The sequence below is a fragment of the Chiloscyllium plagiosum genome, unplaced genomic scaffold (genome assembly GCF_037043375.1).
Source record: "Chiloscyllium plagiosum isolate Xiang-an unplaced genomic scaffold, Cpla_swu_hap1 HiC_scaffold_35, whole genome shotgun sequence".
NCBI lineage: Eukaryota > Metazoa > Chordata > Chondrichthyes > Orectolobiformes > Hemiscylliidae > Chiloscyllium > Chiloscyllium plagiosum.
The window spans coordinates 5,663,157-5,688,969 of record NW_028270173.1 but is presented as its reverse complement, the minus strand read 5'-3'; the positions used below and the strand labels follow the sequence as shown (position 1 = coordinate 5,688,969).

Genomic DNA, 25,813 nt, shown 5'->3' with positions numbered 1-25,813 from the left:
GCACTGTATACACACTGCACACGGGGTCACACACTGTCAGGCATGGACACGGCACTGTGTACACCCTGCACACGGTGTCACACACTGTCAGCCAGGGATACGGCACTGTGTACACCCTGCACACGGTGTCACACACTGTCAGCCAGGGATACGGCACTGTATACACACTGCACACAGCGTCACACACTGTCAGGCAGGGACACGGCACTGTATACACACTGCACACGGTGTCACACACTGTCAGCCAGGGATACGGCACTGTATACACACTGCACACGGTGTCACACACTGTCAGGCAGGAACATGGCACTGTGTACACACTGCACACTGTGTCACACACTGTCAAGCAGGGACACAGCACTGTGTACACACTGCACACGGTGTCACACACTGTCAGGCAGGGACACGGCACTGTACACACACTGCACACGGTGTCACACAATGTCAGGCAGGGACACAGCACTGTATACACACTGCACACGGGGTCACACACTGTCAGGCAGGGACACGGCACTGTGTACACACTGCACACGGTGTCACACACTGTCAGCCAGGGATACGGCACTGTATACACACTGCACACGGGGTCACACACTGTCAGGCAGGGACACCGCACTGTATATACACTGCACACAGTGTCACACGCTGTCAGGCAGGGACACGGCACTGTATACACACTGCACACGGTGTCACACAGTGTCACACACTGTCAGGCAGGGACACAGCACTGTGTACACACTGCACATGGTGTCACACACTGTCAGGCAGGGACACAGCACTGTACACGGTGTCACACACTGTCAGGCAGGGACACAGCACTGTATACACACTGCACACAGTGGTACACACTGTCAGGCAGGGACACAGCACTGTATACACACTTCACACGGTGTCACACACTGTCAGGCAGGGACACAGCACTGTATACACACTTCACACGGTGTCACACACTGTCAGGCAGGGACACAGCACTGTATACACACTGCACACGGTGTCACACACTGTCAGGCAGGGACACAGCACTGTGTCGCACACTGTCAGGCAGGGACACAGCACTGTATACACACTTCACACGGTGTCACACACTGTCAGGCAGGGACACAGCACTGTATACACACTGCACACGGTGTCACACACTGTCAGGCAGGGACACAGCACTGTATACACACTGCACACGGTGTCACACACTGTCAGGCAGGGTCACAGCACTGTATACACACTTCACACGGTGTCACACGCTGTCAGGCAGGGACACGGCACTGTGTACACACTGCACACGGTGTCACACACTGTCAGGCAGGGTCACAGCACTGTATACACACTTCACACGGTGTCACACACTGTCAGGCAGGGACACAGCACTGTATACACACTGCACGGTGTCACACACTGTCAGGCAGGGACACCGCACTGTATACACACTGCACACGGTGTCACACACTGTCAGGCAGGGACACGGCACTGTATACACACTGCACACGGTGTCACACACTGTCAGGCAGGGTCACAGCACTGTGTACACACTGCACACGGTGCCACACACTGTCAGGCAGGGACACAGCACTGTATACACACTGCACACGGTGTCACACACTGTCAGGCAGGGACACAGCACTGTATACACACTGCACGGTGTCACACACTGTCAGGCAGGGACACCGCACTGTGTACACACTGCACACGGTGTCACACACTGTCAGGCCGGGGCACGGCACTGTATACACACTGCACACGGTGTCACACACTGTCAGGCAGGGACACAGCACTGTGTACACACTGCACACGGTGTCACACACTGTCAGGCAGGGGCACGGCACTGTATACACACTGCACACGGTGTCACACACTGTCAGGCAGGGACACGGCACTGTATACACACTGCACACGGTGTCACACACTGTCAGGCAGGGACACCGCACTGTATACACACTGCACACGGTGTCACACACTGTCAGGCAGGGACACAGCACTGTATACACACTGCACACGGTGTCACACACTGTCATTCTATTTCCCACAGTTCTGTGCTTGCCCCTGGCTACTCTGACCCGACCCCTCCTGCTGTTCAACGTCCCGCTCACAGTGGGGTCGATGATGATGGCCATGCCAGGCTGTTAATGCAGACTCCCAGGGAATGTTCTGGGCACTTGGCTTTCAATCCCGCCACGGCTGACAGCAGAATTGGAATTCAATAACAATTGGGAATGAAGGGCCTTCACGATGACCCATGACACACCCAGGGTAGTGGGGTGTGGGGGGGGGATGCAAACCCACCTGGTTCATCCAGTTCATTTCAGGGATCAGAAGCTCCCATCCTCACCTGGGCTGAACTGCACGTGACTCCTGACCAACTGCAACATGGTTGACTCTTAACTGCTCTCTAGGTAATCAACATTGGGCCCTACATGCGACACTCATGTCCCGTGAATGAATAAAGCAAAAAGGACCTGGCCAAACTGGTCATAAACAGGTCCAGGCAGCGGGCCGTGGAGGGGGTCGTTAGGGCCGACTGCCTGCCCCTCTTCCGCGGTTACGTTAGGGCCCGGGTGTCCTTGGAGAAGGAGCATGCGGTGTCCACCAACACCCTGGGGTTGTTCAGGGAGAGGTGGGTGCATTATTTCCCCCTCCAACTCTATTTTGATTTAATCCCTGCCCTCCCCTTCACTGTTTTGATCACACAGCATTGCTCTTTGATGTGAAGGGCACTGCTTGTCACTGGCCACTCGGGTGTTTCCTATCTTCCTGGTGGTAGAAATTAAATAAAGATCCGTGCACCGTGTGACTCTCATTGTGTCTCACACCTGCACATACACAACATGGGTGCTGGGGAAAACATAAGCACTACCGCAGTTAGGTGGGAGTGTGGGGGGTTTTAACAAAAAATAAAGCAAAAAGGATCACGGAGATGAAATCTTGCAAGGATCAAATGTGACAAGGGCTTCTCCTATTTCATTAGCTTCCACCACAGGCCATCAGGGGAGAAGGTGATGGCCTCGTGGCATTCTTGCTGGATGACTAACCCAGAAACTCAGCTGGTGACCTGGGGACACAGGTTCAACTCCTGCCATGGGCAGAGAGCGTAGTCTGACTTCAGTAAAAAGAGTCAGGAGTGAAGTTGACCATCAGCCGATTTCAGACCGAGCCGAGGAGAAACTTCTTCAGCCACAGGGTTGTGGATCTGTGGGATTCCCTGCCCAGTGAAGTAGTTGAGGCTACTGCGCTGAAGGTTTTTAAGGCAAAGACAGATAGATTTTTGGAACAGTAAAGGAATTAAGTGCACTGGTGAACGAGTGCGTAAGCGGAGCTGAGGCCATGATCTTATTGAAAGGCTGTGGAAGCTCGATGGGCCTTTACCTTATGAATCCATTATCGATTGCCAGGAAAAACCCATCTGGTTCACTCATGTCCCTTAGGGAGGGAAATCGGCCATCCTTACCTGGCCTGGCCTGCACGTGAGTCCAGGCCCACAGCAAAGTGCTTCACTCTTAACTGTTGACTCTGGGCAGTTAGTGCTGGGCTATAAATATTGGCCCAGCCAGTGTCGCTAACACCCCGTGAGTAAATGGTAAAAATGAATCCCTTCTGTCAGAGATTTGACTGAATCTTTCACTTTGACTGAAGAGCTGAGAGGGCTGGTTGCTGTCGAGGGGGCTGTGTCGGTGTGGAGATTAAGTTTCACAGCTCCCTTCGAACAGCCCCAGTCAGCTCAGTCACCCTGCCATCTGTCTCCCTGAGTTCAGCAAGAGCCTTACCACCAGCTACAGAGAGCCATTTCCCTTTTAGCCATCAGCTGTCTGGAGGCAGCTGCAGTGTACAGCCTCACTAAGTGCTGGGACTTCACCAGGAAGTGTACCCGAAAAACATTCAAAGGTGCACAAGCCTTCGGTGGGACTTAAAGGTGTTGGGCGGAAAACTGTGTGTTCGTGTTGGCACACGGCCATGGCTGGGAAAGGTGCCAGTTTCGACAGAAACCCTTCCTTAAAAAAAAACACTTCATTCCGATTTTGGGATGGGCAAGGACAGATAAAAGTCAGTTGACACACTGACAGCAGTTCTAACACCACACTGTCTGCAAAGCTAATGACAGGGTGATCCGCTCTACCTGCTGAAAAGGTGGAAGGGAGGAGGTAACACAGTCTGGCAATGTCCTTCCATCCCCCACCGCCCTGCTTGACCCAGGACTGGGGGACACAGACGGCTAGACTCTGTCCTTTCCCCCCCTCTCCCTCTGGGACTGGCTGGGACAGTGGGTCAGACACTGTCCTTTCCCCCCTCCCTCTGGGACTGGCTGGGACAGTGGGTCAGACACTGTCCTTTAACCATTCCCCTGAGGGTACGTGTCGATCCACACTCTGAAACGATGTTGGGAAGGTGACCTTTCCTTTCGCTTGTGAAGATTTCAAAAAGCAAAGTTTGTTTGAGTTTTTTCGATCCAGTTTCTTTTGGGTGTGGAACCACCCCAGTAAACAGACGTTATCTGGCACTGATTCAGTTTTTGGCTGATATTTTCATTCAGCGAGCCCACGGGTGCTGTGGGAGGGGAGACAGAGAATACTTCTCTATTTGTGGATCAGCAGGAAGTATTGAGCTGGATTGTTAGTGCAAAAGATGAACAGCGTAGTCACAGAGATATAAAGCATGGAAACAGACCCTTCAGTCCAACTCGTCTATGCTGGCCAGATATCTGAAATTAATTTGGTCCTGTTTGCCAGCACTTGGCCCATGACCCTCTGAACCCTTCCTATTGATGTACCCATCCTGATGCCTTTTAAATAAGACCAATGAGCAGTTTGAAGTTGTTTGCTCGTGTCTGGCTAATGCAAGATCTCTCTGCATAAACCTGACTCTGCCCCGTACCTTGCAACGGCATTGGCTCACTCAAATTAACAACAGACCGAGCATCAATCACCTCCTGTGGGACAGATTTCCAAACTTCCAGAGCAGTGTAAGCGTAGCCCCGTGGTGTCCAGGAATGTGCCGATGGGGTGGATTAACCATGAGAGATAAGAGGTAATGAGGTGGGATGCCCTTTGGAGGGTCAGTGCTGTATCGATGAGCTGAACAGCTTCGGTCTGCACTATAGGGGTTCTATGATACCCAATGGCACTCCCGCTGTGACTGGCTCCAATCTCTACACAGAGAGTAGTAAGGGTATGGAATGCTTTGCCTGCAACAGTCGTAGATTTGCCAAGTTTAAATGCATTTAAGTCGTCATTCGACAGGCATATGGATGTACATGGAATAGTGTAGGTAGGATGGGCTTCAGATTAGTATGACAGGGCAACATCGACGGCTGAAGGGCCTGTACTGTGCTGTAATGTTCTATGTCTATATTGCTCCCTCCTCCCAGATAACAGAAACACTGCAGTTTCGCACATCGATCTATCTTGATGCTTGGAAACTCTGGCCAGATCACCGCATTCACCTTCTCAGGATCACAGAATGTCCTTGCATCATCGCCACCTCACTCTGAGATGTCCATGGTTCCACAGTCAATACCTCCACCTTCATGGTGGGTGATTTCAGTACTGTTTTGCTTAGTTTAGATTATTAGATTCCCTACAGTGTGGAAACAGGCCCTTCGGCCCAACCAGTCCACACCGACCCACCGAAGAGTAACCCACCCAGACCTATATCTAATGCACCCTAACACTGTGGGCAATTTAGCATGGGCAATTCACCTGACCTGCACATCTTTGGACTGTGGGAGGTAACCGGAGCACCCGGAGGAAACGCATGCAAACACGAGGAGAATGTGCAAACTCCACACAGACAGTCACCCAAGAGTGAGATCGAATCTGGGCCCCTAGTGCTGTGAGACAGCAGTGCTAACCACTGTGCCGCCCCTTAGTTGAAGGGCGAGGGTTAGGCTGAACCTGCCCAAACTGATGAAGCACTGTGCCCTCGCTTCATTCCCTCACTCTGACAAGCAACTCTTCAGCAAGGCACACCAATAACTTTCAATCGCAAGGCCCAATGGACTTGCACAGAATTGTTACTGAAGGTGGTCATTCAGCCCATCACGCCTTCGCTGCTTCTATCACCTCGTGCCTTTTTCCCCCATATCCCTGCTCACCATTTCTATCCACATAATCCAATGACACCCCCCCCCCACCCCGACTGGACCAGTCTCCACCATGTTTCCAGGCAGCTGGGAGCAATGGGTAATGTCTTGAGAAGTGAAGAGGTCACCAACATCTGACCTTGCCTCAGGGAAACCTGTTGAACAGCGGGGTAGACATGGGGCGAGAGCAGCAATGGATTGGCTGAGGCACGGATGGCTCACTCAGCGCAGCACCTCAGCATCCAGTTTCAGGTCCTCCGTCACTCTGAGGGGGAGTTGAACTTCCAACCTTTGAGCAGAGAAGGACAGAGGGAGCCCTGACCTGGCACAGCTGCTCAGGCCAAGCCTCAAGAAAAAAAAACCCAGAAACCGCTGGAGAAACGTAACAGGTCTGGCAGGAAAGAGAGAAAGCAGAGTTAACATTTCAGGTCCCATGACCCTTCTTTCCTGGTATTTTGACCATGAGACAGAAGACATAGGAGCAGAAATTAGGCCGTTCAGCCCATCATGTCTGCTCCGCTATTCAATCATGGCTGATAAGGTTCTCAACCCCATTCTCCCGCTTTCTCCCTGTAACTCTTGATCCTCTTGATACCCAAGAACCTATCTATCTCCATCTTAAACTCTTAAAACAGAGTCACAGAGAGGTACAGCATGGAAACAGACCCTTCAGTCCAACCCGTCCATGCCGAACAGATATCCCAACCAAATCTAGTCCCACCCGCCAGCACCCGGCCCATATCCCTCCAAACCCTTCCTATTCACGTACCCATCCAAATGCCTCTTAAATGTTGTAATTGTACCAGCCTCCACCACTTCCTCTGGCAGCTCATTCCATACACGTACCACCCGCTGGGTGAAATAGTTGCCCCTTAGGTCTCTTTTATATCTTTCCCCTCTCACCCTAAACCTATGCCCTCTAGTTCTGGACTCCACCACCCCAGGAAAAAGACTCTGTCTATTTACCCTATCCATGCCCCTCATAAATTTGTAAACCTCTATAAGGTCACCCCTCAGCCTCCGACGCTCCAGGGAAAACAGCCCCAGCCTGTTCAGCCTCTCCCTGTAGCTCAAATCCTCCAACCCTGGCAACATCCTTGTAAATCTTTTCTGAACCCTTTCAAGTTTCACAACGTCTTTCCGAGAGGAAGGAGACCAGAATTGCATGGAAACCACTCTCTGGCTGCAGATATTACTCCTTATCTCCATTTTAAAAGGCCTTCCTTTTACTCTAAGGCTGTGCCCTTGGGTCCTAGTCTCTCCTCCCAATGGAAATATCTTCCCAACATCGACTCTGTCCAGGCCATTCAGTATTCTGTATGTTACATCCCCCCTCATCCTTCTAAACTCCATTGAGTATAGACCCAGAGTCCTCAAACTTTCCTCATATGGGACCACTCTCGTGAACCTCCTCTGAACCCGCTCCAGGGCCAGTACATCCTTCCTGAGATATTGGGTCCAAAACTGTGCACAATACTCCAAATGTGGTCTGCCTGCCTGTAAACTCAGGAATGAAAACCATCCGGCCCATGTTCCAGTCTCCCTTCACCTGCTGGCGTCATAGTCCGACAGAGGTCATTTGCCCAGGCAGAGGGTTGCAACATCGCAATGGTGAGGGGGTCCGACAGTTGGGTGGGACCAGGCCCAGAGGAGAGGGAAGTGGGAAACTTTGTACCCTATCCGACCCGTCTGCTGGAAATATCCAGGGTGGTGGACAGAGAAATCAGCTCTTATTAACAAAGCCGAACAGGTCTCACAGCTGCGCACATTGTCCATGCCTATTGCTAATTGAGCCTGGAAGTCTGTAGTACTGACAGACTCAGTGCTGCGCACTCAGAGATGCTCTCATTCAGATCAGACCTTAAACCGATGTCCTGTCTGCTATCTACAGCAGAGGGACAAATTCCCACATCAAAGAGTTCATCCTGGTCAATGTTTCTCTCTCAATTTGTTAACAGTCTCATTGGTGTTTGTCTGCTAATGGGTTACCATGTTTCCAACAGCAATGAGTGCATAATCCAAAGAACCTCATTGGCTGTACGCTACGTTAAGATGGTCCTGATGTTCCCCCAGGCAGACACATCGGTGCAAGTTACTTCTACAAAGACTATAAGCTCGTCACAAACTATCTGGAAACTGTGTGGGGGATATCAACTGCTTCCAGTCAATATCATGGTCTCTTTATTTGCAACACCAGCTCAGATCAGGGTCAAACCAGCTCAGAAACACAGTCTCATGATCGGTATCATTGAAAGTTAAATGGAATAAAAATATCAAGTGGTACTCTGACTATGATTACTGAGCAGTGTGGACAGACAGGGAACCGTTGCTGCTGGGGGGGCTCAGGTTTGAGGATGGTGCGTGTCTGCCTGGATGGGCCTTCAGCAGAGTCAGGGTGCTCAGTGTTGGCTCCATACATTCTCCAACACGTGGGGGCAAGATAACACACAGGCAAATGGAATGGGCAGCTCTGTCCTCTGCTGTCACCACTCTCCCTTGTGGTTGAGCTGCTGAGCCTTGAAGTGTCTTTGTTAGAGTGGGAGGCCACGCTGAACTATCAGCAATTTTCTCCTCCCAGTCAGGGATAGCAACACTGCCACATTTTCAGTCAACATTGAGCGCAACCCTTCCCCTTCCTGTTTGGCTGCACTTTCCTGCTGGGAGCGGAGGAACCTGCTGGGACAGGGGAAACATGCTTGGAGAGAAGGAGCCTGCTGGGAGAGGAAAAACCTGCTGGGAGAGGAGGAACCTACTGGGAGAGAAGGAGCCTGCTGGGACAGGAGGAGCCTGCTGGGACAGGAAACACCCGCTGGGAGAGGAGGAACCTGCTGGGAGAGGAGAACCTGCTGGGCGAGAAAGTACCTGCTGGGAGAAGAGAAACCCGGGTTCAGTTCCTGCCTCAGGCGACTGACTGTGTGGAGTTTGCACATTCTCCCCGTGTCTGCGTGGGTTTCCTCCGGGTGCTCCGGTTTCCTCCCACAGTCCAAAGATGTGCAGGTTAGGTGAATTGGCCACGCTAAATTGCCCGTAGTGTTAGGTGAAAGGGTAATTGTAGGGGAATGGGTCTGGGTGGGTTGCTCTTTGGTGGGTCGGTGTGGACTTGTTGGGCTGACGGGACTGTTTCCACACTGTAAGTAATATAATCTAATCTAGACCTGCTAGGAGAGGAGGAACCTGCTGAAAGAGGAGGAACTTGCTGGGAGAGGAGGAACCTGCTGGGAGAGACCCTCCTGATGGAGATGGGTTTCAGGCCTACAGATGCAATGGCCTGTCCATTGATTCCAGATGAGCAGAGCTATGATACAGATAGATGCAACTTTCTGGGGATGGTCACGTTGGTCTGGCAATCTCTCCATCTGATGAGGTTTCAATTCAGGCCTCAGCAGTGGAAGCTCTCCAGGATCTGAATGTGTTGTGAGCGGACAGTCCAGGTTTCACCACAGTCAAGGAGCATGGCTCAGCACGACAGCCTGAGGGAGCAGGCCCTTTGCTGATTTCCAGGGGTCCCTGTTGTCTGAAGAAGCCAGAGCAGGCACAGTGCTGCTCCTCTTCATTCATGGTCGTCCCTTGGGAAAGCCGGCTGCCGAGACACAGCGCCAGAGACCCAGGTTCAATTCATATTGAAGTGGATAGTGTGTTTGCGTGGGTTTCCTCCGGGTGCTCCGGTTTCTTCCCACAGTCCAAACATATGCAGGTTAGGTGAATTGGCCATGCTAAATTGCCCATAGTGTTAGGTGAAGAGGTATATATAGGGGAATGGGTCTGGGTGGGTTGCTCTTCGGAGGGTCAGTGTGGACTTGTTGGGCCACACTGTAATCTATACTCAATGCCCTGACTGATGAAGACCAATGTGCCAAAAGCCTTCTTCTTCAGTGGCCTGTCTTTGACCAAGATCTCTGTACCCTTGCTAGCCAGTGGAGAGGTCCTGGAGGACTGGCAAATAGCTAATGTTGTTGTTCTGTTCGAGAAGGATAATCCAGGAAACCACAAACCGACGAGTCTCACAGCAGTGATTGGGAAGCTATTGGAGAGAGTTCTTCAGGGTAGGGTTTATACACATTTGGAGAGGCATGGCCTCATTAGAAACAGTCAGCATGGCTTTGTGCAGGACAGATCATGTCATACTAACTTGACTGAATGTTTTGAGGAGCTGACTAAGGATAGAGCGATGGGTATTGTTTAACTGTACAAGGATTTTAGTAAGGCTTTCAACAAGGTCCCTTATGGTAGGCTCAGCTCGAAGATGCACAGGTCCACACTGACTTGGCCACGTGGATTCAGAATTGGCTTGCCCATAGATGGCAGAGGGTAATGGTGGAAGGGTGTTTTTAAAGTTGGAAATCTGTGACTAGTGGTGCTCCGCACGGATCCATATTGGAACCTCTGCTGCTTCTGTCATTTATAAATGACTTGGATGAAAATGTAGATGGGTGGGTTAGTAAGTTTGCAGGCGATACAAAGATGGTGGAGTTGTGGATAGTGTGGAAGGTTGTCAAAGCATACAGTGGGATATAGATCAAATGCAATTATGGGCAGAGAAATGGCAAATGGAATTTAATCTGGATAAGTGTGAGGTGCTGCACTTTGAAAGATCATAAAGTTAAGAAAAAATATACAGTTAAAGGCAGGACCCAGAACAGCACTGATGGACTGAAGGACCTTGGGGTTCAAGTCCATAGTTCTCCAAACTTGGGTAGGGTGGTAAAGATGGCAACTGGCATGCTCGCTTTCATTGCGAGTGAGACAAGGGGAAATATCTTTGCTGCCTGGGAGATGGTGGGAAGGGGTCTCCATAGGAGGTTTCAAAAAAGAGCTGGAGATATATTTGAAAGTAATGAATTTAGAGGGCTAGGGAGATAGGACTGGAGAATAGGACAAGCTGGCTTGCTCTTTCAAGAGCGAGTGCAGACACAATGGGTCGAATGCACCTTTTGTATTGTCAAATTCCATGACTTAATACTGAAGCAGTACTTTAACACATAGCAGTCTGAACATCAGATTATTTCATATATTTAACATCAAAACAGCCCTATGACAGACTGCAGGGACTGGCCACGAAGTGTCTAAATGTCAGATTTTAATAATTTAAAAACTCTTTAATTAATTGAGCTAAGTCTGACGGAAGGAACGTGCTAGAGAGTGAATGAAAATAAGAGGGTGAATGTATTCAGCACTGAAACAGTTTTTGTAAAGAGACAGCAGGGATTTTAATAAAGACTTTTAAATTAATAAACCTAAGGCAGACAAGAGGAATTTGACACGGTGTGAGTGAAAACCACTTTATGAATAATGAAGGTCTCCTGGTCTGACAGAGTGAGAACGCAAAATGAATGTTTCATGCTGGAGTAAAACAGCCAGAGAACAGGGGGTTGGCATTTTGTTCATTTTTTTTTCCATAATGCCCTATCCATCTGTGACTCACTCACTCACTCACTCATCCCCACTTCCTTTCCCCATTAGCTCTCAGATTAGCTTTTCCTGTTCACATTATTGGCCTCTTTCTTTCTCTTTATCTGTCGTGTTTTTTTTTGTCTTTCTTTCTCCCACTCTATCTCCCAATCTCTCTCTTTGTTTGTCTCTCTCTCTCTCTCTCTCTCTCTCCCCCTCTCCCTCTCTCTCTGTCTCTCCCACATCGCTCCTGTTCTCTCCCTCCCTTCCTTCCTGTGTTGCTCTTTGCTCCTTACTGCCTAATCTCTCTGACAAGCACAGAGACAGATGCGAATGGTTCACACCGAATGACTTCAGTCCCTGGGGGAGGTGGAGAGAGAGCTGTCCCTGTTGTGGAGGAGCCGAGTGTCAGAGTCATTCACCAGTGGCCCAGAAGCTTTGACATACATTGTTCACCCGTGCACAGGCGCACAGCTCCACTTTGGACCCAGTCCAATTCGAAACAGCAGCTGTCTCCTGTTTTTTCTTCCAGTGGAGAGCAGGGAGGGAGTTACGGTACAGTTGATCAATCCAAGAATGGCCTGAATTAATAAAGGGTGAGGTTGTTCCAGGCCTCTGTGAGCAATGGGGAGTCATAAAACCGAGGGCCAATGCTTAAGTTGACCTGAGAGAGACAGAAGGAACTTGGTGTACAGTGTGTATATGTCAGTTGAAACTCAGAATGGGATGACAGGAGGGAAATAGCAAAACCTCAAAGGACAGCTAATGATTCAACTCATCCAGGGGGACACACGGATAAGAACAGGTGCAATCCTGGTTTTGCACCAAATCCAGTTTCTAACCTAGAAGGAAGAGGGATTTATAAAGGAAATTGAATGGGCACTTGAACCAAATAAATCTGTAGGGCTGTGGGGAAGGGAAAGAGGAAGGTGATGGATTGGGCTGTTCTGGGGAGAGGCTAACATGGGCTGGGAGTCATACAGCATGGAAGCCTTTGGTCCGATTCATCAATATCGACCAGATATCCCAACCCAATCTAGTCCCATTTGCCTGCATTTGGCTCACATCGCTCTAAACCCTTCCTTTTCATATATCCATCCAAATGCCTTTTAAAAGGTTTAGAGGGATTTGGACAGGGTGCTGGCAGGCGGGACTAGATTGGGTTGGGATATCTGGTCGGCATGGATGAGTTGGACTGAATGGTTTGTTTCCGTGCTGTACATCTCAATGACTCTATGACTAAATGTTGCAATTGTACCAGCCTCCACCACTTCCTCTGGCAGCTCATTCCATACACACACCATCCTCTCCATGAGAAAGGACCTCAGGTCGTTTTTATATCCTTCCCCTCTCAACTTGAACCTACGTCCTCCAGTTCTGGACTCCCCTACCCTGGGGAAAAGACCTTGTCTATTTATCCTATCCATGCATCTCATGATTTTATAAACTTCCATAAGGTCACTCACCAGCCTCAGACGCTCCAAGAAAAACAGCTCCAGCCTATTCAGCCTCTCTCTATATCTCAGACCCTCCAACCCTGGCAACATCCTTGTGACTCCTTCCTGAGCCCTTTCCAGTTTTGCAACATCCTTCCTTCAGCAGGGAGACCAGAATTGAACACAATATTCCAAAAGTGATGGGCTGAATGGCCACTGTCCGTGCTGTAATGATTCTGCAGCTTAGATTTTCACCATTGGGCTGGAGAGAGGTCAGCTGCTGCGATAGTGCACCTTCTGAGGGTGACCCTGGGCAGCTGTCTAAGATTGCCACTTCACCTTGGGGGTCTGATGTGAGACTGGGGGGGTGCGGAGACCCTGGGAATGCCCAGATCGATTCTCTAACACAGCCGCTGAGCAAACAGTCTTAAGCTACACGCGCCTTAAATCTCAGTCCAAAAACCCAGCATTCCACCTGCTCCTGTCGTATCCTTACCTGGAATGCTGGGTTATTCCTTTCAAGGAAATGTGGGAATCTGAGCTGAACTGGGACCTGGCTGTTTTAGTCTTTGAGTCTCAAGTGTGCTGACACAGCCAGGAATGAAGGAGGCTCATGGGATACTGAGCTTTATTACAAGAGGAATTCAGTGGGTAGATGCTTGGTTTCGACCAGGACAGACTCGATGGGCCGAAGTGCCCTTTGCTGTGCTGTGGAACTCTAGGATGGGGCGGCACGGTGGCTCAGTGGTTAGCACTGCTGCCTCACGGCGCCAGGGACCCAGGTTCGATTCCCACCTCGGGTGACTGTCTGTGTGGAGTTTGCACATTCTCCCCATGTCTGCGTGGGTTTCCTCCGGTTTCCTCCCACAGTCCAAAATTGTGCAGGTTATGGTGCATTGGCCATGCTAAATTGCCCATAGTGTTAGGTGCATTAGTCAGGGGTAAATATAGGGTAGGGGAAGTTACTCTTAAGAGGGTCGGTGTGGACTTGTTGGGCCGAAGGGCCTGTTTCCATACTGCACAGAATCTAATCTAATCTCTCAAAGTCAAGATGTTGTGTTACAGTTCCACGGGTAAGACCACGTCTCGAATTCTCTGTGCTGTTTTGGTCTCCCTGTTTAAGGAGGTGGTTCACAGGAGGTTTCTCAGATTGGACCGAGTAGGTTATCTGATGAGGAAAAAGTTGGACAGACTGGGCTCTTGTCCCCTGGGAGTGTAGAGAGTGAGCGGTGATTGGATTGAAGTGTATAAGATCCTGGGCTGGGTGGGGATGTGGAAAAAGGGATGATTTCCTCTTGGGGGTCAGTCCAGAACTGGGGGCTGGAGGGGGTGCCACTGGTACAAAAGTAGGGGTCCGCCCACCACCTCCCCTCAGGACAGGGACAAGAAGAATGGTGTTCTCTCAGATGGTTGTGTGTGGGTGTGGAACTCTCTGTCTCAGAGGGTGGGGGTGTATGTCGGGACATTGAATATCTTTGGAGATGGGTTGGTCTGTGTGAGGGAGGGGGTGGGGATAGTCGGTGGGGGGGCAGGCAGGAACATGCAACTCGGAACACAGACACCTCAGCTGTGAAAGGCAGAGCAGGCTCAAAGGGCAGAATGGCCCCAGTCCTACTCCTATTACTGAGATGTTTGTATGGCCCCAGGAGAAGATTGGGGGGGGGGGGTTGTGAGCAGATGCTTTGAACGTTTGCAGTGTGTTTGGTGAAGGAACCGTGCTGTGGGGAAGGGAGTATCACATACACACATGGCAACGAACGAGATTTGGATCAAGAATAAAGTAAAACAAAAAAAAATTCCTCAACTCTGGCTAGGACGATTGAGATCATGCTGATAAAATCTATCCCAGCTGCCAATGTTGTCTGCAGGTTATTACTGAGTGTGGTCTCTTTCTTTCTTACTTTCCCACTGTCGGTTTAACTCAAAGATTTGTTTTCGATCTCCAACACACGTTGATAAAGTGCAGTGACATCAAGAGAAAGCAGATTTCTAACAAGACAGACAAACCCAGGGGTGCATAAAGTTAAAAAAAATCACACAACACCAGGTTATAGTCCAAGAGGTTTATTTGGAAGCACTAGCTTTTGGAGCGCTGCTCCAAACCACTTCATCAAACACTTGAAGAAGGAGCAGCGCTCCGAAAGCTAGTGCTTCCAAATAAACCTCTTGGACTATAACCTGGTGTTGTGTGATTTTTAACTTGATACACCCAGTCCAACACTGGCATCGCCAAATCATGAAACCCAGGGGTTACTGCTAAAGGCCTGGTGGTGAGCTCTGAATCGGGTTGGGGGCATCACTGAGAAGGTGGCATTTAGTGCCCATCAATAATTGCCCTGAAGAGAATGCTGGGCAAGGCGTTGAATTGATGTGGGTCATTGCTTATGCCTGAAACATTGACTCTCCTGCTCCTCAAATGCTGCCTGACCTGCTGTGCTTTTCCAGTGCCACACTTTTCAACTCTGACATATACATGCTGTATATCAAGCTCCTTCTCACTGTCTCAGATGTACGAATTAAGAAGTGTTAAATATATTGATGAACACACACACACACACCTGAATACTTTCTCCTTGACTCAGCTCAATAAATTAACAAGTGTTAAAAATATTGATAGACTGACATACATTCCTGAAGAAGGGCTCATGCCCGGAACGTCGATTCTCCTGCTCCTTGGATGCTGCCTGACCTGCTGCGCTTTTCCAGCAACACATTTTCAGCTCTGATCTCCAGCATCTGCAGTCCTCACTTTCTCCTAAGAGGTGACTTGATAAAGGTGTACAAAATGTTGAGAGGCATAGATAGAGTGGATGGCCAGAGACTTCTTTCCCCAGGGCAGAAACGTCCACCACAAGGGAGCATAATTTTAAGGTAATTGGGGGAAGGTTTCGGGGAGATGGCAGAGGGAGGTTCTTTACCCAGAGAGTGGTGGGTGGGTAGAATGCTCTACCAGCAGTGGTAGTAGAGTGGGATACGTTAGGAACATTTCAGCGATGCTTAAGTAGGCACATGGATGATATTGCAATGAGGGGTATGTAGGTTGGTCTGATCTTAGATTAGGATAAAAGGTCAGCACAACATTGAGGGCTGAAGGGCCTGTACTATACTATTCTATGTATATGTAGATGAATTGGTGCACACACACACAGTACACCAAACATCTTATTGACTCAGATCTGTAAATTAAAACGTGTTAAGACATATACATACTGTAAACAAGATTTCTCCTTGGCTCAGATTTATGTATTGAATAAATAGATAAACGGACACATATACACTGCACCGAGGGCCTTCTCTCGGTCTCAGATTTATGAATTAAGGCGATTCCAGCCCGATGTTGCGGTCTGTGCTATCTAGTGGTTAAAGGGTCTGGAGTTGCTGAGTTTTAATGAAGAGGCACTGACCTGCTGCTGCTGCCCGGCTCCTGTTGCCTCCCGCGGGGGTTTCTCTCTGGCTCTCCCCGGGTTGTTGGTACCGGGAGCTGCCCGGGACACTGTCCGGCTCCGGGCTGCCGGCTTCCTGCTGCAGGGCCGCCCTGATACCGGCCAGGAGCCGGGGGAAGGTGAGCCTCCCGCTCGGCGCTGCTGCTCTCCGGAGGCAGCCCATCAGCCCGGGAGGTAGCGCCGCCTCCCTCCGGCCTTCCCCCGGCCAGCGGCTCTCTATCTCCCGCAGCTCGACCGAGCCCCGACCCTCCTGGTCCAGGATGTCGAACAGGGTCCGCAGGCTGTGCAGGAACGAGCGGGGCTCCGGGTCCCGGGGATGGGGCTTCCTTGCATTGGGGTCCCTGGGGCTGAGGGCCTGGGGAAGGGGGTCTATGGGATGGGGGTCTCTGGGATGGGGGTCTCTGGGATGGGGGTCCCTGGGATGGGGGTCTCCAGGATGGGGGTCTCCGGGATGGGGGTCTCTGGGATTGGGGTCTCTGGGATTGGGGTCTCTGGGGTCCCTGGAATGGGGGTCTCTGGGATAGGGGTTCCTGGGATGGGGGTCTATGGGGTGGGGGTCCCTGGGATGGGGGTCTATGGGGTGGGGGTCCCTGGGATGGGGGTCTCTGGGGTGGGGGTCTCTGGGATAGGGGTCCCTGGGGTGGGGGTCTCTGGGATAGGGGTCCCTGGGGTGGGGGTCTATGGGATAGGGGTCCCTGAGATGGGAGTCTCTGGGATTGGGGTCCCTGAGATGGGAGTCTCTGGGATTGAGGTCCCTGGGGTGGGGGTGGGGGTGGGGGTCTCTGGGATTGGGGTCCCTGGGATGGGAGTCTCTGGGATTGAGGTCTCTGGGATTGGGGTCCCTGGGGTGGGGGTGGGGGTCTATGGGATTGGGGTCCCTGGGATAGGGGTTCCTGGGGTCTCTGGGATGGGGGTCTCTGGGATAGGGGTCCTTGGGATGGGAGTCTATGGGATTGGGGTCCCTGGGGTTGGGGTCCCTGAGGTGGGGGTGGGGGTGAAGTTCCCGGGACAGTGGGTCCCGGTGCAGTCTCGGCCGGTTCTCCCGGTGCAGCTCCTCGGGCCGGCTCATTGCTGCAGCCCCCCCTCCCGGGGCCAGGCAGAGAGACTCTGCCTTACCCCGTGGGGCTCTCCATGTAGACAGCCCTGCAGTCTCTCACCCTGCTCCCCGGCTCTGGGAGCTGCAGGACCAGTCCTGGGCGGAGAGCTGAGCTTTGGCCAGAGCTGGCGGGTGGGGGGTGTTTCTCTGAGAGTGTGTGTGTGCGCGTTTCTAACTTCGGTCCTGGGTGTGTTCCTCTTTCTGTGTATGTGTGAGGAGCAAATTATTATTTACTTTCTACACATGCAGGCGTCTTTGTAAAATCCCAGGGTTTCAAAACACTTCTTTGTAAAAGCATTAGTTTTAAAAGCACAGAAATATAAAAACTATGTGCGTGCTTGTGTGTGTGTGGTTTTGTATACGTCTGCGTGTGTATACACTTATGAGCCATAGAGATGTACAGCACGGACACTAGTGGTCCATCTCGTCCATGCCGACCAGATATCCTACATTATCCTAGTCCCACCTGCCAGCACCCGGCCCATATCCCTCCAAACCCTTCCTATTCATATACCCATCCAAATGCCTCTTAAATGTTGTAATTGTACCAGCCCCCACCACATCCTCTGGCAGCTCATTCCATACACGTACCACCGTCTGGGTGAAAACGTTGCCCCTTAGCTCTCTTTTATATCTTTCCTCTCTCACCCTAAACCTATGCCCCTCTAGTTCTGGACTCCCCCACCCCAAGGAAAAGATTTTATCTATTTACCCTATCCATGCCCCTCATGGTTTTATAAACCTCTATAAGGTCACCCCTCAGCTTCCCAATAGAGTAGTCATTTATTGTGACTTACGTTTTTTTATAAAACAGTGAAAAGTGTTTAAGTCACCACGCCGCAGCTCCTCTATCAATAACAGAAAGCATAAGTATGAAAATAAAATTAAGAGAAAGTCCACAAAATGCCATGGATGACAGAGGGATAGGGAAAGGTTGAGCCAGGTCTGGAAGAATAACAGAAATTGCTGGAGAAACTCAGCAGGTCTAGCAGCATCCATGGAAAGAGCAACAGAGTTAACGTTTTGGGTCAAGTGACCCTTCTTCCTTATTTTACTTTAGTGAGGGTGTGGAATGTACTGCCTGGGAATGGTGGAGAGGCAGGTTCAACTGAGGCATTCCTGAGGGACAGAGGATGGGTATTTGGATAGAAATGGGGGGGGGGGAAGGGTCAGGGATAGTGGGGGAAAAGGCAGTAGATTGGGCCCTGGGGGATAGAACCGATGCAGGGATGGTGGGCTGAATGGCCTGCTGTGCTGTAAGAATCCTGTGACTGTGTGATTACAGGCGGAGGAATCGAGTACCTGAGAACTACCCGTCATGGGTCAGTGACACCAGGGTCAACGCTGATGACATTGTGGAGTGTATTATCCAAACTCAGGACTTCACCAACTGCAGTGATTCCGAAGGTAAGGAAAGCCTGGCAGCCATCGGAACTCCAAGCGGGAACATTCCACGGCTCGGGAGTCCTTGGGCCACACTTCCTCTGGACAGGGTAAGATAGAGCCATCTCAGTGCAGAAGGAGACTGTTCAGCCCACTGAGCCCGTACTAGCCCCTTGGAGAGGTACCCGGTCAGTCCCATTACCCTCCCCACTGGGTGCCTCCTCCAGGTTATTCCCATTCCAATCTGACTGAAATTGTTTACTGTCGCTCCTTCCACCCTCCTTGCCCGCAGACGGTGCATTACCCACTCACTGGATCATCAAATTCCTTCCACCCCCCCTCCCCGTCCCCGTTACACCCCCTCCCCACCCTTACATCATGCCTCATGTCCCCAAACCTGAAAGCTGTGTACCCCCTCACCCACACCCACCAGCCAGTGAGATCAGCTCCCGCTGCCTACCCTCAGCTAAACCTGTCACTACCCTGCCCAGCTTGACCAAACCTCCCCTCCACCCTCCCCACTCCAACCAGAGGCATTTGGACGAGGAATCTGAACGGACTATCGCCAGGTTTGTGAGTGACCCAGGAATAAACAGAAAGACAAGAGGTGACCCAGACTCTGTAGAGGGAAGGGCAGGTTCAACAAATGAGCCAAGACTTGGCAGATCAAATATAATGTTGAGAATTGTGAGGTTTGGCAGGAAGAATAGAGGTGCTGAATATTTTTTAAATGGAGAAAGACTGCAGAAAGCCAAAGGATTTGGGAGTCCTTGTCTATGAATCTCATAAATCCAGTTCAATGGGTCATAGAGAAGACAGATGGAATGTTGGCCTTTATTAAGGCGCATGGGTTTAAGGCAAAAGGGGTAAAAGTTAAAGGTGATGTGCGAGTTAAAGAAGGATCTGAAGAGGGTTTACACCCAAAATGTCAACTTCTCCACCTCCCGATGCTGCCTGGCCTGCTGTGTTCTTCCAGCTTCCTGCCTGTCTATTTTGGTAATGGAAGCAGATACGAGAGCAACGTTTAAGAAGCATTTAGGCAGACACATGAACAGGCAGGGAAAAGGACATTGTGCAGGCAGGCAATTTAGTTTAGAATGGCATCATGGCCAGTACAGACATGGTGGGCTGAGGGGCCTGACACTGTGCTGTACTGTTCTATCTTAAGTGTTCAAAGGGAATGGAATATAAAAAGAGGGAGGTTTCACTAAAACTGTACCAGCAACTGGGCAGGCCACAACTGTCAACAGTTTCGGGGCCCTGTATCTCAGGAAAGATAGACTGGTAATGGAGGCAGACCAGAGAAGGTTCACTCAGCCACTCCGAAATCTAGCTTTCAATTAAACCTGTCGGACTATAACCTAGTGTTGTATGATTTTTAACTATGTACACCCCAGTCCAACACCGACATCTCCAAATCATGTCTGTACATATGTGTTTGTCATTGTCTGCATGTGTAGTTTTTATTGGTGTTTGCACAGGTTTTGTGTGACAGTCTGTGTTTTTGTATGTCTGTGTGTTTTTCTGTGTGCGTTTGAGACTGTGTGTCTCTGTGTGTTTTTGTGTATTTGTCTGTGCGTCTGTGTGTCTGTGCGTCTGTACATCTGTGTCTGTGTATTTCGTTTTTGTGTTTGCCTGAGTCTGAATGTGTGTTTTTGTCTGTCTGTTTGTGCGTTTTTGTGTTTATCTGTCTGTGTGTGTGTTTGTGTGTATCTGTGTATGTTTTTGTGTGTCTTTGAGTCTGTCTGTGTATGTTTTTGTGTCTGTTTGTGTGTATGCATGTCTGTGTATGTTTTTGTGTGTGGGTGTGTGCATGTCTGTGTAAGTTTTTGTGTGTGGGTGTTTGTATGTCTGTGTATGTTTGTGTGTGTGTGTGTATGCATGTCTGTGTATGTTTTTGTGTGTGGGTGTTTGTATGTCTGTGTATGTTTTTGTGTGTGTGGGTGTGCGTGTCTGTGTATGTTTGTGTGTGTGTGTGTGTGTGTCTGTGTGTGTGTCTGTATGTTTTTGTGTGTGTGGGTGTGTGTGTCTGTGTATGTGTGTCTGTGTATGTTTGTGTGTGTCTGTGTGTGTGTGTCTGTGTCTGTGTATGTTTGTGTGTGTGTGTGTCTGTGTATGTTTGTGTGTGTCTGTGTGTCTGTTTTTGCAAGTTCCTCCAACAAACAGTGCTGACAATGCTGAGAATGAGGATGGTTACATCAGATTATCGGGACAGAGAGATGCATCAGTGAACACAGAGCTGAAAATAGCAAGCAATCATTAGGAAGGGACAGAAGGACATTCCAAATGGGCAGACCCAAAACCACTGACAGAAAAGCATAGTTTCACATCACGGAACAATTTCAAAACACTCCAAACCCAGTGTATTACTTTCCTTTTAAGCAGCAACAATATCGGCTGTGGGGGCAGCTAACTTGTGCACAGTAAGATCCCACAAACAGCCCTGTGTTAATGTGATTGCCTGTTCCTTTGTGAAGTTGAATTGGGGTAATATTGGTCAGGACGTGAAGGAGAATTCCCCGAAAGAGTGGCCAAAGGAAGTTTTCCATCACCCAGGACCTCAGGTTAACATCTCACCGTTAAGGTGGGCCCTCCTGCAGCCCAACATTCCTCCGGTATTCCAGTTTGAATGTAAGCATTCATGGCTCAACAACATTGTAGCTAACTGAGCCCCGCCAGACGCTCAGAGACACACAGTTTAGAGAGGGTTCGTGGACTGCAGCCATTCCAAAAAGCAGCTCATTGCCATCTTCTCCAGGGGCAATAGGAGATGGGTGATAAATACTGTCTTGTCTAACGTCCCCCATAACCCCCAGGTGAATAATCTATAAAAACAAATGCTACAGAGGATAAATGGAATGATTGAAGTGGTGAAAACGTTTCAGTTAAAAAGTCACAGCCTGGAAGGTTAACTCTGTTTTCTCCCCAAGTTGCTGAGTATTTCCAGCACGTCTCTGCCTTATTTTAAAATTTCTGATCTATTTTGTGTCCAGTGTTCATTCTTGACATTCTTCTTGACCTTTTCTTTTGCTATGCTGAACGGTCCAAATATTTCTAGTGTTCAGACATCAGCAGCAATGTGCAAAGGACATCCCAGAACACTTGAAAGAATTGAATGTGATTTGAAGCCAAACGACACAAGGTCACATTGAAACACATAACCGCGTTTGAGCCCATCCCTGAAGCCATGATATGTCACTGTGATCTACTGTGACCACCACCTACCCGTGACACTTCTGTTGGGCCCCATTACATAAGGACAAGATGTGGGTCAGGCAACCAGCATTTATTACAGCACCAGGTAAATTACATGTGTGCATTGCAATCACAGGCCCTTGTGTGGGCTCAGACTGAGCAATTCCGATGGACTGTAGCGCACTCCTCTCAGAGTCTCATGCTGCAAAAGGTCAGAGCTCAGTAGGATGATGACCAAAAGCTTTATGCTATTCGATCACAATTCAAGACGTGGCCATGATTATGGCCTCTAAGGCATATTGCACATCTGCAAGAGACCTAACACAAAAGAAGAGATTTGGTTTAAAGGAGAAAAGGGAGAGAGAGAGATTTGGAGAATGAACTTCACAGTATAAGGTCTTGGTAGCAGCTGCCAAAATTGGGCTGAACAAAACACAGAATGCTCAAGAGAGTAAACCAGAGGCGCTGAGAATCAGAGGGACACAGGATTTCGGGACACCATTCAAGATCCTGGCTGCTCTGGCTGTATCCACACTGACCCCCATAACCTTAGGCTCCCTCCTTGTAAAACACTTATTCAAATTTAAAGAAATAGACAATTTCCACTAATCCACTGGGGAAGAGAATTCCACACTCCAAAGACCCTCTGAGGTCAAACAAAACTCCCCATCTCCGTCTTTAAAAAAAATTTCTAATTCTTAAACAGTGCCCCTTTGCTTCAATCTCCTCCACAGCAGGAGGCATCGCAACACCCTCGGAAGGTTATACCACTTGGATAAGATCAGCTCTCATCCCGCTAAGCTCCAGCAGATACAGGTCCAACCTGTCCAACCTTTCTTCATAAGTCTTTCATCCCAGGAATGAGTCAAGTGAACTTTCCTTGAACTGTTTCCAGAGCAATCATTCTCAACTAGCATGAATATCCTGGAGAGCGGGAGGAACGTCACGAGAAAATGACAGGGTGAGGGTACATCAGCAAATTTAATGACTAGTCTTAAACTGAGAAACAAAACAGCCAGTAGAGAAGAGTGGTGATTTCAACTGTAACATTCTCGCAATTTGTATTGTTTTCCGTATAAAGTGGGGGTGATAACAGTACTGAATAAAGTGGGGAATTGTCCTTCAAGGGAATGCAGAATAGAGGGAATGGTTTTCGGAAAGTGATTCCATTGTCTTTACAAGTTTGTGAGGCCTCTGCAGAATATTGCTTCCTCTTTCGTTGCCACCTTTGTCCAAAATGGCTTCAGCTGGCAATGATCAAAGAATCACAGCAAATTATGACCCAGAAGGAGACCTTTCGGCCCATTGTGCTGGCACTGGCCCTTTGAAACAACTGCCATCACCCCCTGCCAATCTCTCTTGTCGCCCTATCCCTGTGCCCCATTGCCAACCCAATACCCACACATTACACTCTGGATTCCAAATAAACCTGTTGGACCACAACCTGGTGTTGTGTGGTTTTTAACTTTGTCCACCCCAGTCCAACACTAGCTCCTCCAAGTCATTGACACTGATGTTCATGTACCTAATTCACTTCTCTGGGAAGGACGATGTCCCCCTCTGCTGGCTGCAGTGTAGCATGACATGGACTGCCAAATCAACCCATTGGTGACCCTTACAGTGACAGGGAGGGTTTATTTGTTTGACATCCTTGCAACGTTACCTAACGTCCTGAAGGGCCCTGCAGCCAATCGGGCCATTTGGAAGTGAGGTTGCTATTCCAAATCTGCAAGGTCTCCCAGATTTGACCCTCCATTAACTAGGGCTCTGAGGGATTAGCTCAACTGATAGAGTGCACGTTTTGCATGTGCAAGGTAGTGGGATCAGTGCCCGTATTGTTCACTCCCTTGGCGCAGCACCAGGGAGCCAGGTTCGATTCCAGCCTCAGGCAACAGTCTATGTGGAGTTTCCTCCGGGTGCTCTGGTTTCCTCCCACAGTCCACAGATGTGCAGTCAGGGAATTGGCCATGCTAAATTGCCCGTAGTGTTAGGTGCATTCGTCAGGGGTAAATATAGGGTAGTGGAATGGGTCTGGATGGGTTACTCTTCGGAGGATCAGTGTGGACTTGTTGGGCCGAAGGGCCTGTTTCCATACTGCAGGGAATCTAATCTAGGGCTCATCCAAAAGTCCCGTCCCACTGTCACCGATAACCTAGACTGCCTCCCAGTAAGGGCATGTCTTCATTGGAAAGTTCTCATACTCGTTTTTAAATCCCTTCATGGCCCTCAGCCCTCTCTAACCTCCTCCACCACCCCCAAGCTTGCACTCTACGGATTCTGGCTTCTTGCTATCCATGATTGTAACCAGTCCAAAGTAGCTGGCTATGTTCTACATTACCTGAGCCCAAAGCTCTGGAGGTGAATTAATTATAAAGTACATTTGAAAAATACAAATGTACATTTCACTCAATAAGGTTTTGTTGGGTAAGGTTATCTGTGGACAAAAAGTGAAGATCCACATCAACCGTGGTCTACCTCAGGGGCAATACAAGCTCAGGGGGCTGAGTGGCCTGCTCACGTTGAACACTTAGGACTTCACAGGAAGGACTGTAAAGTTAGACACCTTATTTATTCATTTTTCTGCTTTTATATTCTTTGTTTTGGTTTATTTTTCCATGTTTTAAGATGGCACCAGAGAATGGTGAGACTATACCACACTTTTTCATTGTATTTTGTAACAGGATATAGGTGACAATAAATGAGTCAAACTACATCAACTTTACAAATGAGGCCTTTTTTTCAAAATTTACCTTGTGGAAATGTGTGAAATATAGGATAACCCCACCTCGATTTGAATTCCTGTGAATAATAATTTGTAATAATGTTCCCTTAAATTCTACAACTCTTTGCTCATCATGAAAGTCTGGTCTCTTTGGGAGAGCTATTACATTTTTCCGAATCCGCTGTCTTCGACCCAAATTTGTTAGGATCCCACAGAAAAAAGAGAACACTGTTTTTGCTGGCAAAGTGGGTCAAAATGTTTATTGGTAGTTAAATATGTTCTTACAATTTCATAGAACAGAATTATAAATAAACCATAATGGGGTAAAAGCACTATGATAATGAAGCCAGATTAGCAAGTTCTCGGGGAATCCTTTAGCACTAAAGAATAAGGACAAGAGAAAGGGCCTTATCTTATGAGAGAGTGGACTAACTTTGAAATGATGCTCAGCTCTCAGCAATGATCTCAGAGTTGTTCAAAATCTAAATCTCTGTCCTCTCAAAACTGAATCCTGGCATCAATCACTCCATCAATAAGGTGGACAGAAAGCAATGCATATCAACTGTGGTCGACCCCAATGACAGAACTAGTTGGAGGGGCTGAATGGCCTCCTCCTGTTGAACATCCTTGTGGTTTTGAACAACATTGGCCAGGCATTTTGCATATCGGAGTCAAGATTAGAGTGGTGCTGGAAAAGCACAGCAGGTCAGGCAGCATCCAAGGAGCAGGAAAAATCAATGTTTCGGGCAATAGCTCTTCATCAGGAATGATCGCGAAACGTCGATTTTTCCTGCTCCTCGGATGCTGCCTGACCTGCTGTGCTTTTCCAGCACCACTGTAATCTTGACTCTAATCTCCAGTATCTGCAGTACCCACTTCTGCCTTCTGCTGTTCCGAGTTGGGCTGGAAACCTGCCTATTGTACGAAGATTAACTTGTAACTCCGACTCAACCTGGAGAGAGACAGTGCAGTTGTGTCAAAGGGAAATCATGTTTAACCAATTTGCTGGCGTCCTTTGAAGCTGTATCATGTGCCTGGATGAAAGGCGACCCGTAGAAGTACTGTATTTGGATTTCCAGCAGGCAT

At 49.3% G+C, this 25,813-nt stretch overlaps 1 protein-coding gene across 1 annotated transcript in view; it reads right to left on the bottom strand.

The window, feature by feature from the left end:
• LOC122546741 (suppressor APC domain-containing protein 2-like) overlaps window positions 1-17,464 on the bottom strand; it is a 61,526-nt gene extending 44,062 nt beyond the window's left edge. Inside the window, exons 1-2 of the mRNA XM_087979794.1 lie at window positions 17,448-17,464; window positions 16,293-16,831 (exon numbers count right to left, since the gene is read on the bottom strand). Of these exons, the coding sequence (XP_087835920.1) occupies window positions 16,293-16,831; window positions 17,448-17,464 (556 nt within the window). The remainder of the gene's footprint in view (window positions 1-16,292; window positions 16,832-17,447) is intronic.
• Window positions 17,465-25,813: the final 8,349 nt, after the last annotated feature.